The 15,214-nt window shown below is 42.4% G+C and overlaps 1 protein-coding gene across 2 annotated transcripts in view; it reads right to left on the reverse strand.

Moving 5' to 3' along the window:
• The window catches only part of LOC144756173 (E3 ubiquitin-protein ligase TRIM39-like), a 201,073-nt gene that overhangs the window by 54,327 nt on the left and 131,532 nt on the right, over positions 1–15,214 (reverse strand). For both annotated transcript variants that reach the window (XM_078645754.1, XM_078645755.1), the window contains 2 exons: positions 14,789–14,811; positions 14,102–14,217 (listed from right to left, as the gene is read on the reverse strand). In XM_078645754.1, the coding sequence (XP_078501880.1) occupies positions 14,102–14,217; positions 14,789–14,811 (139 nt within the window). The remainder of the gene's footprint in view (positions 1–14,101; positions 14,218–14,788; positions 14,812–15,214) is intronic.

A 15,214-nucleotide genomic window follows, 5' to 3' on the forward strand; every position in this document is an offset into this window, starting at 1 on the left:
TAGCGGGTCTTAAAATCAATTGGGGCCAGTCAGTATTGTTCCCCATAACTGATGCGGCTGCGGCTGACGGCACTGAATATCCTTTGCGGGTGGACCAAGAGACTACCAAATATCTGGGGGTGCACTTACACTGGGATAAGGGACAAGTTGTACATTTGAACTATGGACCAGATATTGAACAGCTCTCCTCAAAAATAGATAGGTGGATAGAACTGCCTCTCTCTATAGCTGGCCGCATCGCCCTTATTAAAATGTAAGTACTACCTCGTTTTCTTTACTATTTTCGCATTATACCCATTCCGCTGACCAATGCGTTTTTTGCCTATTTACGTGGCCTTCTCATTCGTCTGGTGTGGGCGGGCCGCAGACCCCGGGTGGCTTGGGACACTCTTACCCTCTCGTATACCCGAGGAGGATTCGCAGTTCCAGATCCCCAACTGTATTTTCTGGTGGCGCAGGCACAATATTCACACCATTGGTTCCATCCTGATGCCAGAATACCTTACATGAAACGGACAAGGAGCAGGCTGCCCCAACACCTTTAGCGTCCCTACTCCCAAAGGGAATCCCCCTCGATGCCCATGACATTCAGCCCCTGGCAACCACGTGTTGGGCTTGGCGAAAGCTGAATCGACTATACTGGTCTGGTCCCCTTTACTCATCTGCTCTCCCGATTGGCAATAACCACTTTTTGCAGTTAACAACTAATAGAGGGGTGCTTGTGACCTTGGCCAAACTGGGGCTCAACACCTTTGGTTCTTTATTCCCGGACGGTCGGAAGCTGTCTGATTTGACATAGCTTTCTGGGCTCACCGGTGTGGATACTCTTAATGTGGCTTGGCTCCACGGGACGCTCCGCTCTGCCTTCGCTACTTACCCTGCCCCTCATGACGACTTACCCCCGCTCACCCTCCTTATAGCTGACACTGCTGGAACACATTTGGTCACTAAACAATATAAGGCATGTATGGCACACCGGCCGGGACGGGATAGTGGGGTACGTCAAAGATGGGAATCTGATATTGGACGTCCCCTTACGGACAAGGAATGGGACTACTGCTTGGAGCAGACACACAGGGAATCCCCTAATCATAGACACAAGTTACTCCATTTTAAATGTCTCCACAGAATGTATGTGACTCTTGTGCAATTGGCTAAATTTGACCCTTCTAAATTGACAAATTGACCCAAGTGTAATGTCCTGGATACTGACTTCGCCCACATGTCCTGGTCCTGTCCGCACGTTTTCCCCTACTGGCAGGAGGTATTTGATGTGCTATCTCAAATCATTGAAACACCCTTGGTTCCCTTACCTGAATTGGGGTTGCGGTTGGTCCATCGACTCAAACTATGCTATAGACGTTTTACAGCGCTTGCCCTACTGCTTGCAAAGCGCGAAGTAGCTTGGCTACAATAGGATACTTATACTACAACCCAGAAGGAAGCAATACCAATAGCTCCCCCAATACCAAAAAGTGTAATCAATATCAAGTTCGGGCTAGATCCTCGGACGTCCTTAGATTCCCGAATGCCAGCGACCAAGAGCAACATGAGGTTCACAAAAAAAAAACCTCAAACTATTCAAACACGATAACCCATCTGATTCAGCCAACTCTAAATCCTCTGAGACACCTTCAACTTCAATTAAAACTTTATTTTATATCATCTTAAGAGAAATGTAAACTACTGAACAGTTCCAAGCAGACCAGACCCCCCAAAAAAGCTACTGGCCAATAAAGAAACAAGCAGCATATCTCTACTAAAGAGGGTACAAGATGTTTGGTTTATCCAGCATTACCGTGGTACCAGTTTGCCAATGAAGTGTGCCATGATTCCAGGCATTTTTTTATTCCAGCCAGGAAAAAACCCTAAACCTTAAGCGCCTATTATGTACATGTAGATATTGGACACCGAACAGGAGGAGAGTGGAAGAGCCACCCAAAATAATCGCCATCCCCTAGGATGCACTCCAGTGCATCCTTATTGGAATGGATACGGAGAGGGTCTTCCCACAAGTAGAGCAGGTTCCCTTAGAATGGTATGTTGGAATTGGGAGGATGGGGCAGATGGAGTGTGGAGAGAGAAGGAGTGGAGATGGGGCTGTTGAGGGGCGTAAATTGAAAAGGGGGCATGTTGGTGGAGAAAATGGGCTGCATCAGTACTTTTTCCCTATTGTAGCAATAGACAGCAGTGTTTAGTCCACTAAAAATAGTTAATGTGAAGGGACTCAATGCTTGGGTTAAGCGAAACATCTAAAACCTAATACTGCACGTTTGCATGTAACAAGAGCAGCCTAAACGTTGGGCACACTCTTTGAGTTTAGACACGATGGGCCAGGTGTACAAAAATTAGGAATTGCCATTTCCAAATTGTGATTCTTACCGAATTGCAATCTGGAAATCCTAATTCCTAATGCACTGAAGACTTATTTTTCTCATAGCGATACCTAGTGGGGTCGCGAATCAACCTACCTCATGAACATTAATGAGGTAGGTCACAATTAGTGACCCACTAGAAATTACAGATATCATAGGGATGGTGGCCTGCTGGGGTCAACACACCACCATGTCTGTTATTGCTTTTTAATTAAGCAAAGGATTTTTATTTTTTAAACACAGCCCATTTTTCTCAGAGGAAAACGTGATTTGTGTAAAAAGAAAAAAAAAGGAAACTGCCTGCTACTAATTTTCTTTTTTTCAAAATATCACAAGGTAAAGGGTTCTATGGGGATCCCGTCCCATTTGTGAACGGTAACCACTACTTTTAAGTAGTCTGCAAAAAAATTATATTTAGCAATCGTAATTTGGTCTCAAAATATAAATACATAACATTCCAATTTGGTATTTGGAAGGGATGCCTTAAACATGCCCCTTCCAAATAGCGAATCGTACTTGAGTCGCCAAGACAAATTGCGATTCAATAATAAGTTACAGAAACCCAATATAGAGTTTGTACATTTGAAAAACATTCTTGCTGTTGCAAACGGCCTGATTCCGTTAATCGGGTCATCTGCGACCTCAAAATGCTTTCTATATCTGACTCTATATATTTCGATAGTAATTCCCAAGTTCTATCTCTTAAGGGTGCTGTTATTAATCATCCTATTAAATTATTAGACTATCCGATATGGAGGGGGTGCAAGAGGGGGCACATTGTAGCAAAAAATGTTAGGATAGGTACATGGATTACATATTTGCAGAATGTTTGGCCCGAACTATGCTTGTTCAGAACTCTATACACAATCAAAAATAAACTTTTATTATAATTGAGTATTATACTTGCATTTTCTGTCCTTTCGGGGATAAACCACTAAACCTTGGCACTCTCAGACTCCTAAAGTACATCACAATATTTTTTTCAATTAATGTATACTCTTGATTTAATAGATCCATGGAGCAGTAAGAATCCTGGAGGAATAGCTAATTCCTTTAATCTAATTTCCAATACTCTTGAATTTTGTCCACCAACTCTATGCCTGCATCCCTTGACTTTGGAAAAGCAATGCCTACTTTTTCCTGCTACTAAACACAAGACAATTTCTAATGATGGGCCCTTACAAAATAAATATAAACATTTTTAAATGCACTGTGCTCACAAAACCAAGAACTCATAGAATTCACAATCAACAGTGCCAGCTAAGTCAACAGGCACATAGCAAAAGTATAGATCGCCCCCCTTAAAAAAAAAGCAAATCCTACCCTCTCCTGTGTTCTGTTCAGGGTGCTTCTCGCCAGTCGTTTCCAGCCCACAAACTGGAAATCCTTCCTAACCGTTCTACTGATATCACCCTCCTTACCCCACTGAAAGAAGGGTTTGTTAAAGCCCATGATGGAAGTGAAATCATAAAATCTCTCACCCAACTCAAGTGTTAGTTGAATTCAACTGTCAAAGTCATTGAGTATTGTCCATTTGTTGCATATCCCATTAATTCCTTCACTAGACCATTGTATCTAGCAGTCAACCTCCAAGAACTGTTTAGTATCCACAAATACACCCCTACGCAGTAAATTCTCTCAGTAGAAAGCAAAAATAAGAGACCTCTTTTGTTGCTTTGTTATATGCAGAATAACATTGCCTCACTGGACTGTTGATTCACGTCAAGTCCTCTTCACGTTCCAGAAAACTGAAAAAGAAAACGGTAAAAAAGGCCCTTTCAACTAGGTCTTGACAGCTGCTAGCCGACTAACGATGTAGTTATAAACGGCCAACCCGACATCTGCTTTCGCTAAGGAACTCTATCATATTTTATTGCACTCTCAAATAGTCCCTATATTTGGCTCTACAGAGCTCTGAAGTCAGCACCTGTAGTCTAAACCACCTTTCATTTATTTTTTACTGAATCCTTGTCCTGATAGTCAGCTCGAAGCACAACATATGGGTAAGGTCAGTGCAACATCAAACCCTCAATATTAAGGTAAATTTTTCCTCTGTCTACAACAGAGGAGCTACATTTGGTTAAATACATGTGGGGGAGGTCTTGGTGATTCAAAGCACATTAGCCATATGTACAGTGATTGTTTCACTGACTAAAGACTGCACCCTACAGAGATAATTTTAAACAACGGCTTATTGTTTGCATTCCCTTTCAAACCAGGAAAAATGTTTTGTACCCTTTATCGTACTGTGCTGTCACATATTTAGGGGCATCTTAAGTCAGCCTTCATTCTGCAGCTGCTGGACCTTTTAAACATGGTGGAATTATTTCACAGGCTTTGTATTGTGACAACGTAGGGAGGGAAGCTATGTTAGAAAGAACACATGTCTACTAGACCCTTTTGTTCTAACCGACTCCGAGCCTAAACCTTCCTATGACAGATTCACTTTTGCAGCTTCACATCTAAGACAAGAAAAAGGTGCACATCAAACACCCACGGTTTCTGATCCAATCCAGACAGAGAATCTTAGGATTATCATAGACGAGAAACTTAGTTTTAAAGCTCAAGTCTCCAAGGTTGTGTCCTCTTCGTTCTTTACGATTAATATTATAAGGAAAATGTTGCCTTTTATTCCTAAATCCTGCAGAAAGTCGGTTGTAACCTCCTTAGTCTTCTCTAAACTTGACTACTGTAATGGACTGTACATCAATGTGCAATCCACCCTCCTTAAGAAGTACAAAACACTGCCTCAAGACTGATTCTGGGCATACCTAAATATCAGTCTGTCAGATCAGCTTTGCGAGAGGTCCACTGGCTGCCAGTTGGCCAGCAGATAAAGTTTAAGGCACTCTGCATGGCCCATAAGGCATTACGTAAATAACGTGAAATTAGAGGATCTCTAGTTCCATCCCTGCACAGGCACACTTGTTGTTGTCTTGATATCTAAATAAAGACTTCCAATCAAAAAGGTTTTTTTGAACGTTTGTTTTATATTTTAGATCATCTTAGTTTTTTTGAGTTCCCAAGTGGTATGATACATTCAAATTCATAATGTCAAATTGTACTTCAGGCAATGTCCTTTTGAACATATCCAATGCATTTCGGGCATTGATTTCATGCCCTTCGTCAGGGAAAAGACACTTGAGTTCGGAGAAACGGGTTATGGAGATGGCTGCTCGTCTTCACAGGAAGTCTTTATTTAGATATCAAGACAACAACAAGTGTGCCTGTGCAGGGATGGAACTAGAGATCCTCTAATTTCACGTTATTTACGTATTCGTTGATGCCGTGGGGCCCTCGGCGCCGCCTGACGGAGCACCTTAACAATTTTTCTACACATCCAAAGCATTGCAATCTCAAGAACTATTGGTCAAACCAGCTGTGCATCAATCCAACCTCTATTTTGTTATCCCATAAGGCATTACACCAGAAAGGGCCAACATTTCTAGAGGACCTCTTCAGATGGTATTCTCCAAATAGACCTCTGCGTTCGGCTAATGCCCATCTGATGCCGCTAGTCAGGATTAAAAAGATGAACTGGGGGGGGGAGGAGTTTTACCTTCAACACCATCAAGCAATGGAATTCCCTTCCACTACATCTCAGAAAAATGTCCCCCCTTCTCGAGTTCAGAAAACAACTGAAGACCTCGCTCTTTTAGTAGTAGTAGCACTGAGCACAGCATGTAGCACTGGAAGCGCCAAGACACCAAAGGGTATTTGTGGGCTGTATACATTTTATTAACATAACATAACAGATGGGAAGATCTTTTAATGCAGGTTCTGTCATTCACAGCCTCTGTGGTCACTAGTTTCACCCTCTAGTTGTGGTGAGCATCCCTCTTTCTCTTGATTTAAGTATATATCTGAGGCAAAGCTTAGGTTTCTGATTTGTAAACACCTTTGAGCAGATGACCCATTTTTGGAAGATTCGTGGTAATACCCCCAGATCCGGGGCTACCTATGATGAGAGAGTTGCTTTCTACCTGGTGTCACCTAACACACAAGCAGTAAATATATTGCTTCCCCTCTGGCTCATAAAGACCTAAAGATCCAGAAGCTAGAAGCAAACAACCTGCAATTTTCCTCCTAATTGAAGGGTGATGTAAAGCAATGCTGTGGTATTTAAATGTGAACCCTGCTGATGTTCACCGAGTCAAGAAAAGCTTCAAGAACTACAAACAATGATTGTATCTAAAGGTAAATTATGTCATGAAGTGTATCTTGCTTAGACAATAGATTGTGTCCCTCCAGTTCTCAGAGGGTAGCTCTCCTTACACCCTTTCCCACTTGCACACTGATGAATAACAAAGAAAGGCAATGCATGGATACAGTATGCAATAGGGAAAGGTATATGGGAATATTGAGACAATAAATGAGGCCTTAATCTTTAACGGAAGACCTATCTGCAGTAGGCCTTAATAGATGACCAATTTTCAGTAAGCAAGGATTTACCTGCTGTATCCAGAGATTAGAGATGTAGTTAGTTTCACCCCACATTCAGTCTGGCCACTGGTACATTCAAGACAGATTATCTGGAATAGTAATGTTCTGTTAACCACTATTTGCTATTTAGAGTAACTGTAGATTCTCCTGTTTGTCCTGGGCACCGCATATGCTCACCAGAAAACAAAAATCAACCCTATTCATTAAAGCCACGAGACGTTTTGCAAAGCTTTATTGAGGAAGAGCTATCAGCCAATGTTAGACTTAGGATCTCTGGCGTGATTCTCTCCTTACTTTTTGCCTTTAACCCTCCTGTTACACTGACTTTGTTTTTGCTGCTTTAGGGCTCTACACACTTATTACTGCTAACAAGTGCTGAAGTGCTTGTGCTCTATCCTTTAAATTTGGTATGATTTTTAAACATGGTTTAACTGGCTTACCCCCAATTTGCCTATTTAATTTACTTGCAAGTCCTTAGTAATAGTGGTACTACATTTTCCCAGGGCCTGTAAATTAAATGCTACAAGTAAGCCACGAAGCACTGGTTGTGTCACCCACTTAGGTAGTCTTTTAAACATGAGTCAGGCCTGCCATTTCTGCCTGTGTGTGCTGTTTTAAACTACCATTTTGACCTTGGAAAATAAACCTTTTGTCAGGCCTAAACCTTCTTCTTTAATACATTTACTTCACCTTTAGGGTAGGCCCTGAAAAGCCCGAGGGGAGGGAGTAGTGCATTTAAAAGGTTGGACATGTATTTTCAAGTTTTACATGTCTTGGTAGTGAAAAAACACTTAATTCGTGTTTCACTACTGCATGGCCTACCTCTCCTATAGGATAACATTAGAGTTTCCTTATTACATTTAATAAGCTGTAACTTCTGATTGGGAGTAGATTGACAGGTCAAGTTTAGTGTCTAAACAATTGTAATTAAAAGCTCTCTTTAATGGTAAAGGTAGATTTTTGTCTCAACCCTGAAAATGCCACTTTTAGGAAGTTGTACAAAAGGGGGTGGTGATGGACGGAGCATCTGAATCAATCAAACACTCACACCCAGTCAAAAGATCTGGGTTTAATCCATCACCGTTCTTTAGCCCACTCTGCCACCCCTGTTCAGTCATGGCTATATGCAAATCAGTCTGACCCTGTGCCTCATGGGAACAGTCCAGCCCGAACTGCCAAGCCATGTCTTCCCTGGACCGGAAACAAGCTTCCGAGGATCGGTTTCTGGCATTCCAGCCGTCTTCAGCCTGGCTTGCTTGAATCCAGTGGCAAAGTGAGCAAGGGACTCACGTCTGAGCATACCCTGCCACACTTATGGCGGCCAAAAGCGGTACAAAAGGGGGTGGTGATGGACGGAGCATCTGAATCAATCAAACACTCACACCCAGTCAAAAGATCTGGGTTTAATCCATCACCGTTCTTTAGCCCACACAGCCACCCCAGTTCAGACATGGCTATATGCAAATCAGTCTGACCCTGTGCCTCATGGGAGCAGTCCAGCCTGAACTGCCAAGCTATGTCTTCCCTGGACCGGAAACAAGCTTCCGAGGACCGGTTTCTGGCATTCCAGCCGTCTTCAGCCCGGCTTGCTTGAATCCAGTGGCAAAGTGAGCAAGGGACTCACGTCTGAGCATACCCTGCCACACTTATGGCGGCCAAAAGCGGTACAAAAGGGGGTGGTGATGGACGGAGCATCTGAATCAATCAAACACTCACACCCAGTCAAAAGATCTGGGTTTAATCCATCACCGTTCTTTAGCCCACTGCCATCCCAGTTCAGACATGGCTATATGCAAATCAGTCTGACCCTGTGCCTCATGGGAACAGTCCAGCCCGAACTGCCAAGCCAGGTCTTCCCTGGAACGGAAACAAGCTTTAGGAAGTTTGCATTTTTTTGTCCTAAACATTTGGTGCCTGCAGCCTGATCCTGGGTCAATTGACTAGGTTTAGCTGGCAGTTGGTCTTTGTGTCTGGCTCCCAGAGAGGGAGACAAAAATACGATAGGTGTTGGTAAGATGGGGCTCTCTAATTTAACAAGGGGGAGGAGCTGTCACTTACCACACTTGCACATCACACAAATTCTGCCTGACCCCTCTCACAAAGGGTTTGACACTGGTCTTCTGTGACTCTAGACATGCTGGGGCCAGAAAAGAAAGGAAGGAGATGCCTGACGTCTCAAGGGGGTGGAAACTTCTTGAAGCTTCCTCCACTTCAAAGTGGGCACCAGGTATACACATTGGACCCTTAGACCCAACTCTTCAGTATGTTTATGTTTATGTTTGTGGGATTTATAAAGCGCGTGACCACCCTTGGGCATCTCAGCGCTGAAAGATAGAGGTAAAGACAGTCAGCACTTAATCCACCGGGAAAAGCCAGGTCTTGAGCCTTTTTTTAAAAGCCCATTTATTTTCAATGAAACGGATCTCCGGATCTAGGCTGTTCCAAAGCATCGGAACCAGATGAGTGAAGGATCTTCCGCCCAATCTGTCTTTTTTGATTGCGACCGCTTTCATTAGAAATTTTGAGCTAGACCTGAGAGGCCGAAGTGGTGAATAGTGCGTGATCAGTTTTTGGATGAGGACAGGGCCTCTCCCATACATGGCCCTGTGAGCAAGACTCAGAGACTTGAATTTAATTCTGGCATGGATCAGGGGCCAATGCAATTTGCGCAGTCCTAGCTTGGCTGATTGACGTCTGGGAATGCTCAGCAACATTCGAGCGGCGGCATTCTGAACAACTTGTAATCTTTTTACAACATATTTGGGCGATTCCAGAAAGAGGGAGTTGCCATAGTCCAGTCTCGATGTAACCAGGGCCTGAACTATGGTTCTCCTTGCATCCTCTGGGAGCAAATACATGATTTTCCTAATCAGACGTAACATTTCAAAACAAGTCCCAAACAATTTATTAGCCTGGACCTCCATTGTTAAGTTCTGGTCCAACCAAACGCCTAGATCTTTAATGGCTGCCTTGGGGGACCTGTGGACTCCGCTAGGAAGGAATGCTGTACTGCTGAAAGGATTGCCAACCTGATTGACTGCTTCTCTGAAGGACTGATGCCCTGTTTCCCTCTTGTCTGGTGAGAAGGGCTGTACCTGTATCACTAAACCAAAGACCCGAGTAACTCCCAGGGCTAGTTGGCTAGCCTCCTAATCAGAAGATTCAGAGACAGTGGCTAGCCTCCTAATCAGAAGATTCAGAGACAGAACAGTCTTCCAAAATCCTTGAACCCAGCACCTGGACATAGTTATCTATGAATTATGCTCCCCCATGTGGTGCCTCCCCAGTCCTGGACCCTTGGAAGTGGGCCTGAAGGTGCTCCTCCAGCCCATCTGGGGCTTCAGGAGAACCAACGCAACAGCTCTGCTGCACAGCCATCTCGCTCGGAAGGTGCTCATCACCTTTGCTGCACGACACATGTCCTTCGAACCAAAGAATTGCCTCTGCTGCACAGACTTCCCTGACGCAACGACTGTGCTGCGCAGACTTCCCCGAGGCAAGGACTGTGATTCGCACTTTTCAGGCCTTTGAAACCGCCACTGCGCGATGAATCTCCAAGCAATGACATCGCATTTCACAACTCCCGTAACCACTGCTGCGCAGCGCATCTCCTCGCCCAGACCTTGCATCATCTCTGCTAGGAGATGTATCCTAAACTCGGGCCTCTGCAACCCTCCCAACCAGAATACAGGGTACTCTTGTTCTGCAGGCCTAAATGGGTCCCTGTAGCCAGCCCGTGCTCCATTGTGGTCGGCCTTAACTTGTGACTACCAAAAAAACACTAAGAGGAATGATGAACTTAACCAAAAAAAACACTAAGAGGAATGATGAACTTAACCAAAAAAAACACTAAGAGGAATGATGAACTTAACCAAAAAAAACACTCAGAGGAATGATGATCTTACCAAAAAAAACACTAAGAGGAATGATGAACTTACCACCAGTGGTTGGGCATCACAAATGTGGGAATTGTGCTTGTTGCGAGACAACAGAGGAAGGGTCGGTCTTTTCCTTCAACAGAATTCATTGGAAGCATGAAACTTTTACGAACTGTCAATCAAAAAATGTCATCTACGGAATTTGGTGCCCCTGTCCTAAACTATATGTCGGCAAAACCACACAGGAATCCAGACAAAGAATCACGCAACATAAATCTAGGATAAGAAGGCAAGTACCTAATGCACCATTAGTCCTGCACTGGCAGACACACCAACATAAAGAAAGCGAACTACGATGGACTGTAATTTCAAAAATTGAACAGGACCCACGTGGAGGCAATTTAGAGGCAAGACTGGCGCAACACGAAGCGCTGTTAATAATGAAATTTAATACAGCTATGACTGGCCTCCATGAGATCTCTGAAATTTTTAGGGGGACCCCTAGCTAAATGTGTTAAAACCATCCGCACCCTTATCATCTGCGAGATCTGTCCAAATCACTCTCCATGCTATAAGGCAGAATGTTCACCTATTGTAAACAGTAGGTAGTACATAGGTGATTGAAATGCCGGTCGTGCACATTAGAGGAAAGCATACAAGGATACAAACGTCTCTTTACTGTTACTCAATATCCTCCGTGCCCGGTTGATAAAGTTTTTGAAGGGTTGAGAAGTGTTTTATCCGATGCGGTCCCCTTTAAATTCTCTAGTAACATCCCGATCACGTGACCGAATCAAGGACAAGAAAGTGAGGACGGCTTTCTCTAAACAACACAACACGGGAGAGAATGAGCGGAGACGCCAGCTCGCATGTAAGCCTCCTCACGAGCATATTCTTTACAAGCAGGAGTTCGAAGCAAAATGGGAAAATCCCAAATTTGATCGTTATTCCGCTTCTTTTAACAGGAATCCAGAAGAGGAATTACTAAGAAATCCCCCCGTGTTTATAAGCAGGGCAATTCTTACTGAGCCCCAGGCTGAGGTCGATACAAGTGTAAATCGGGTAAGACGCCATAGCAAGTTAAATTACAATGCTTATGTGCTTCTTGATGTTCCGAGTAAGAAATTGACCTGCGCATCACATTCCAATTTGCAGGAACCCTCAATTCAGCCACAACGGTGACCAGGTCAGTGTAACTCCACCTTCATGTGGCATGTTGTTTAGCCTATGGACAAATCAAGTCGTTCTGTGTTTGTAATATGTGTATCGTCATTGTGTTTGTAATTGCAGAAACTATTACTACACTTCCCACATGAGATACTAACACTGCAGGATTAATAAGGTAGGCATGTGTACACTGGTGGGCAGCTTGGTCCTTGAAACACTATATGTTTGGTGATCCAATGTAGGTGACTTGTACATTTTTGTCTTTCTAGAAACTTTTGGTCCTGAGGAGAATCCCACAATAGGGGATTCGAAACGCGTCGACCACTTCTGGCTCTTTGTCATCGAGTAATGGTTTAAAAACGTTGTCTGGATAAGATAGGACTAAAACCCTGACTGATCTTTTCTTCATATTATTCAATTTATATGACTAGACAAACATCACTCATGACTGTATATGATCAAATAAGGCAGTGACAAAGGGCCCCATTTCCAAAGGTTTTGAGTTTTTCGTTTGGGTTTGAAAGCTGAATGCCTGAATAGAGAAAGGAATATGTGCATGTGTTGTCATTTTGTAAATTTGTAAAAATTCTGTGCAATTGTAAAAATATTGTGTGTCTTTGTATATAATGTATAAATGCACGAAAATACTGTCTTGTGAAAAAGAATGAAAATAATTCAACTAGTGACTAAAATTGACTAAAATAAACTACTGGCGTAAGTAAAAGTGGTTTGGTATGTTTTATTCGTACCATTGCCTGATATAAAAAGTGTTGATTGTAGTCCAGCATTGGCATTTGTGTTGTTGTTTATATTAACTTGTGACTTTGTCATGGTCCAGTGCGACCAGATAACCACAGTTGGTGCCTTTTGCTTTTTGGCGCTATTTCCACCAAAGTCTATAAAATTGCATATCTCCGGGTCTACTGATTGGAATTTTGTTGTTTTGGTCTTGATTTATTTATGAAACTTCACTCTGCTTTTCTAAATTGATGTGGTATTTTCCTTATGTTATGTTTTCACTTTATTACTATTTGAAGTGCTGCAAAAAATCTTCACATATTGCCTCTAAGTTAAGCCTGATTGCCCTGTGCCAAGCTACCAGAGAGTTGAGTACAGGTTAATTTGGGGGTTTGCTTGTGACTTCACCCTGGCAACGATTGTGGTTGCTGCTTGAGTAGGGTTTCACCCCCCTTAACCACAAACCCAATTTCTAACAGCAAATCTATTACAGCAGTAACAATGACGTTTTTTCAACTACTGTGTTTAATAATAAAAAATAATAGAGCTTGAGAAAATCTACATGCAGAATATCAGACGTCTTTTAAACCTACAGACAGCAACTCTTCAAAGTAAATTCAGGTTAACACTGAACATAACACCACTTGTCAGTTTTCACACAGTCGCGACAATAAATTATATGTGCGACCTCCGGAATGCTAACAGTTCAATGTTAAAGTGATTTATTTTTAATGAATTCGAAAGAAACTTGGATGATATCAGTAACCTTGATCACACAGCACCACCTTCCAGACTTAAATGTCCTCACGAAAATACCCCATTCAGGATGACAACAACTGTAAAAAGAATCCCCGGGCAAAAGTATCGAGGAAAAGAAAAAAACACTAGCAAACTATAAACATTCTGAATTGGTTGACAACTCTTACTTAACTGTAAGAAACCCTATCACAACTCCGATCTTGAGGCAACAACAAAAAAAGGAAATATTTGAGATTTGGCATATGCGACACTTCTCTGCACCAGTTTGAAAGATCTTGGAATCCTTACTTTAGAGGCAGAGGCGCCTGTAGGCTGTGTGGTTACAAGGCAGAAACCATAGAACATATCATCTGTACTTGTCCCAAACCATTAAGTCCAGGGCTAACATCAGGACTGTTATAGCCGTGCCCAACTAATGTGTTATGAATCAATTTCCATCCTTTATCGGTGCTTTATTAAAATATTTAGATCTTGTCTATAGTATGCTGAAATAGCTTCCTACATCAAGTTAACTGATGTATTTGTTTGTACAGGTAATTTGTTGACAGTTTCCTACACCTAATCAAAATGATGTTCTCATTTGTATTGGTATTTTTAATTTAATTTACTATTTGTTTCAGATAGTTTTTAAGTGATACAAGTGTGTACTTATCGTACTTATTTGATGAATACAATAAAGTCACTTACTTACAATATTTTCTTCCCTATTCCAACTGGTCTGACAATCGGATAGATGTTTACCTTTTATTGTCTTGATCTTCTCCTTTATGTAAGCATGCTGTGTGTTGAAGCACTCCAGGGTGCTTTCCCTTACGAGATATCTAATGTCTGGTTTGCGATTGTTGTCTTTATCACACCTAGGAAGGAATCAACATTGAACAAAACTCCATCACTGCTCTACGGTATGGAGAGATCCAAACTGAACTAAAAGGGAGGAAGAAGAGCTGTAGCAGACAGGGTGGGAAGAAGAGCCTCAGTAGTGTGTGCGATAAATAAGAGGAATGAGAGAACATCTAATAGAATAGACCAAGACAGGGAATTTCTATTGCACAATAAAATGGAGGAAAGAGAGAACTTGCAGGAGCAAAGATGAGCAGGGAACATCCACTGTGAGATAAAGAAGAGTAAAGACCTTTCAGAGTAAGAATGAACAGGAAGCTGCTACCACAAGCTAAACACAGGACGAGAGACCGCTTAGAGGTACGGAAGGAAAGAGTACCTTTGCTGTGTGAGAGACAAGGAATGAGAGGCCACAAAAACTCCAATTGAAAGTAGACGAGCAGGAAGTGGCAGCTCAGTGAAAAATCTGAACAGAACACCTTCACTACTAGAAATCTTACATGCACCTTGAGCTAGATCTGTGTTCAATAGTGATATTTCTATTCTAGATTTTCACATATTGAGTTTTCACTAAAAAGTGAGCTTTACCTGTCCATAACACTCTGTGTATCCTAGAAAGAGAGAAACACAACATTACCATCAGTTTCACTAAATATTTGACTGTGACATCCAAAATGGTAGTACCCTTATCTCTAATTATATGTGGGTGTGTTTTTTTAATTTAATTTCTCTGATACAGAGAGGCCATTTGATATGAGTAGCATTACCTCATATTATATACCCCACGTGGCCTTGGTCCTCCCACTGTAAAAAAGGGCAAAACAGAGGTAATGTAATCCACCAAAGACTGAATTGGTTACGTAGATAGGAATTATGGTCAGTACAAGGTCACCAACAAAACATTAGAACACTGAGGAATATGTTACTTACTTGTAACACTGGTTCTCCGATATAGGCTCTTCTTCATTCTGGAACTGTGCACTAGGACATGCTTTGCGACACGGGCCACTTTTA

The sequence above is a fragment of the Lissotriton helveticus genome, chromosome 5_1, assembly GCF_964261635.1.
Source record: "Lissotriton helveticus chromosome 5_1, aLisHel1.1, whole genome shotgun sequence".
Classification (NCBI taxonomy): domain Eukaryota; kingdom Metazoa; phylum Chordata; class Amphibia; order Caudata; family Salamandridae; genus Lissotriton; species Lissotriton helveticus.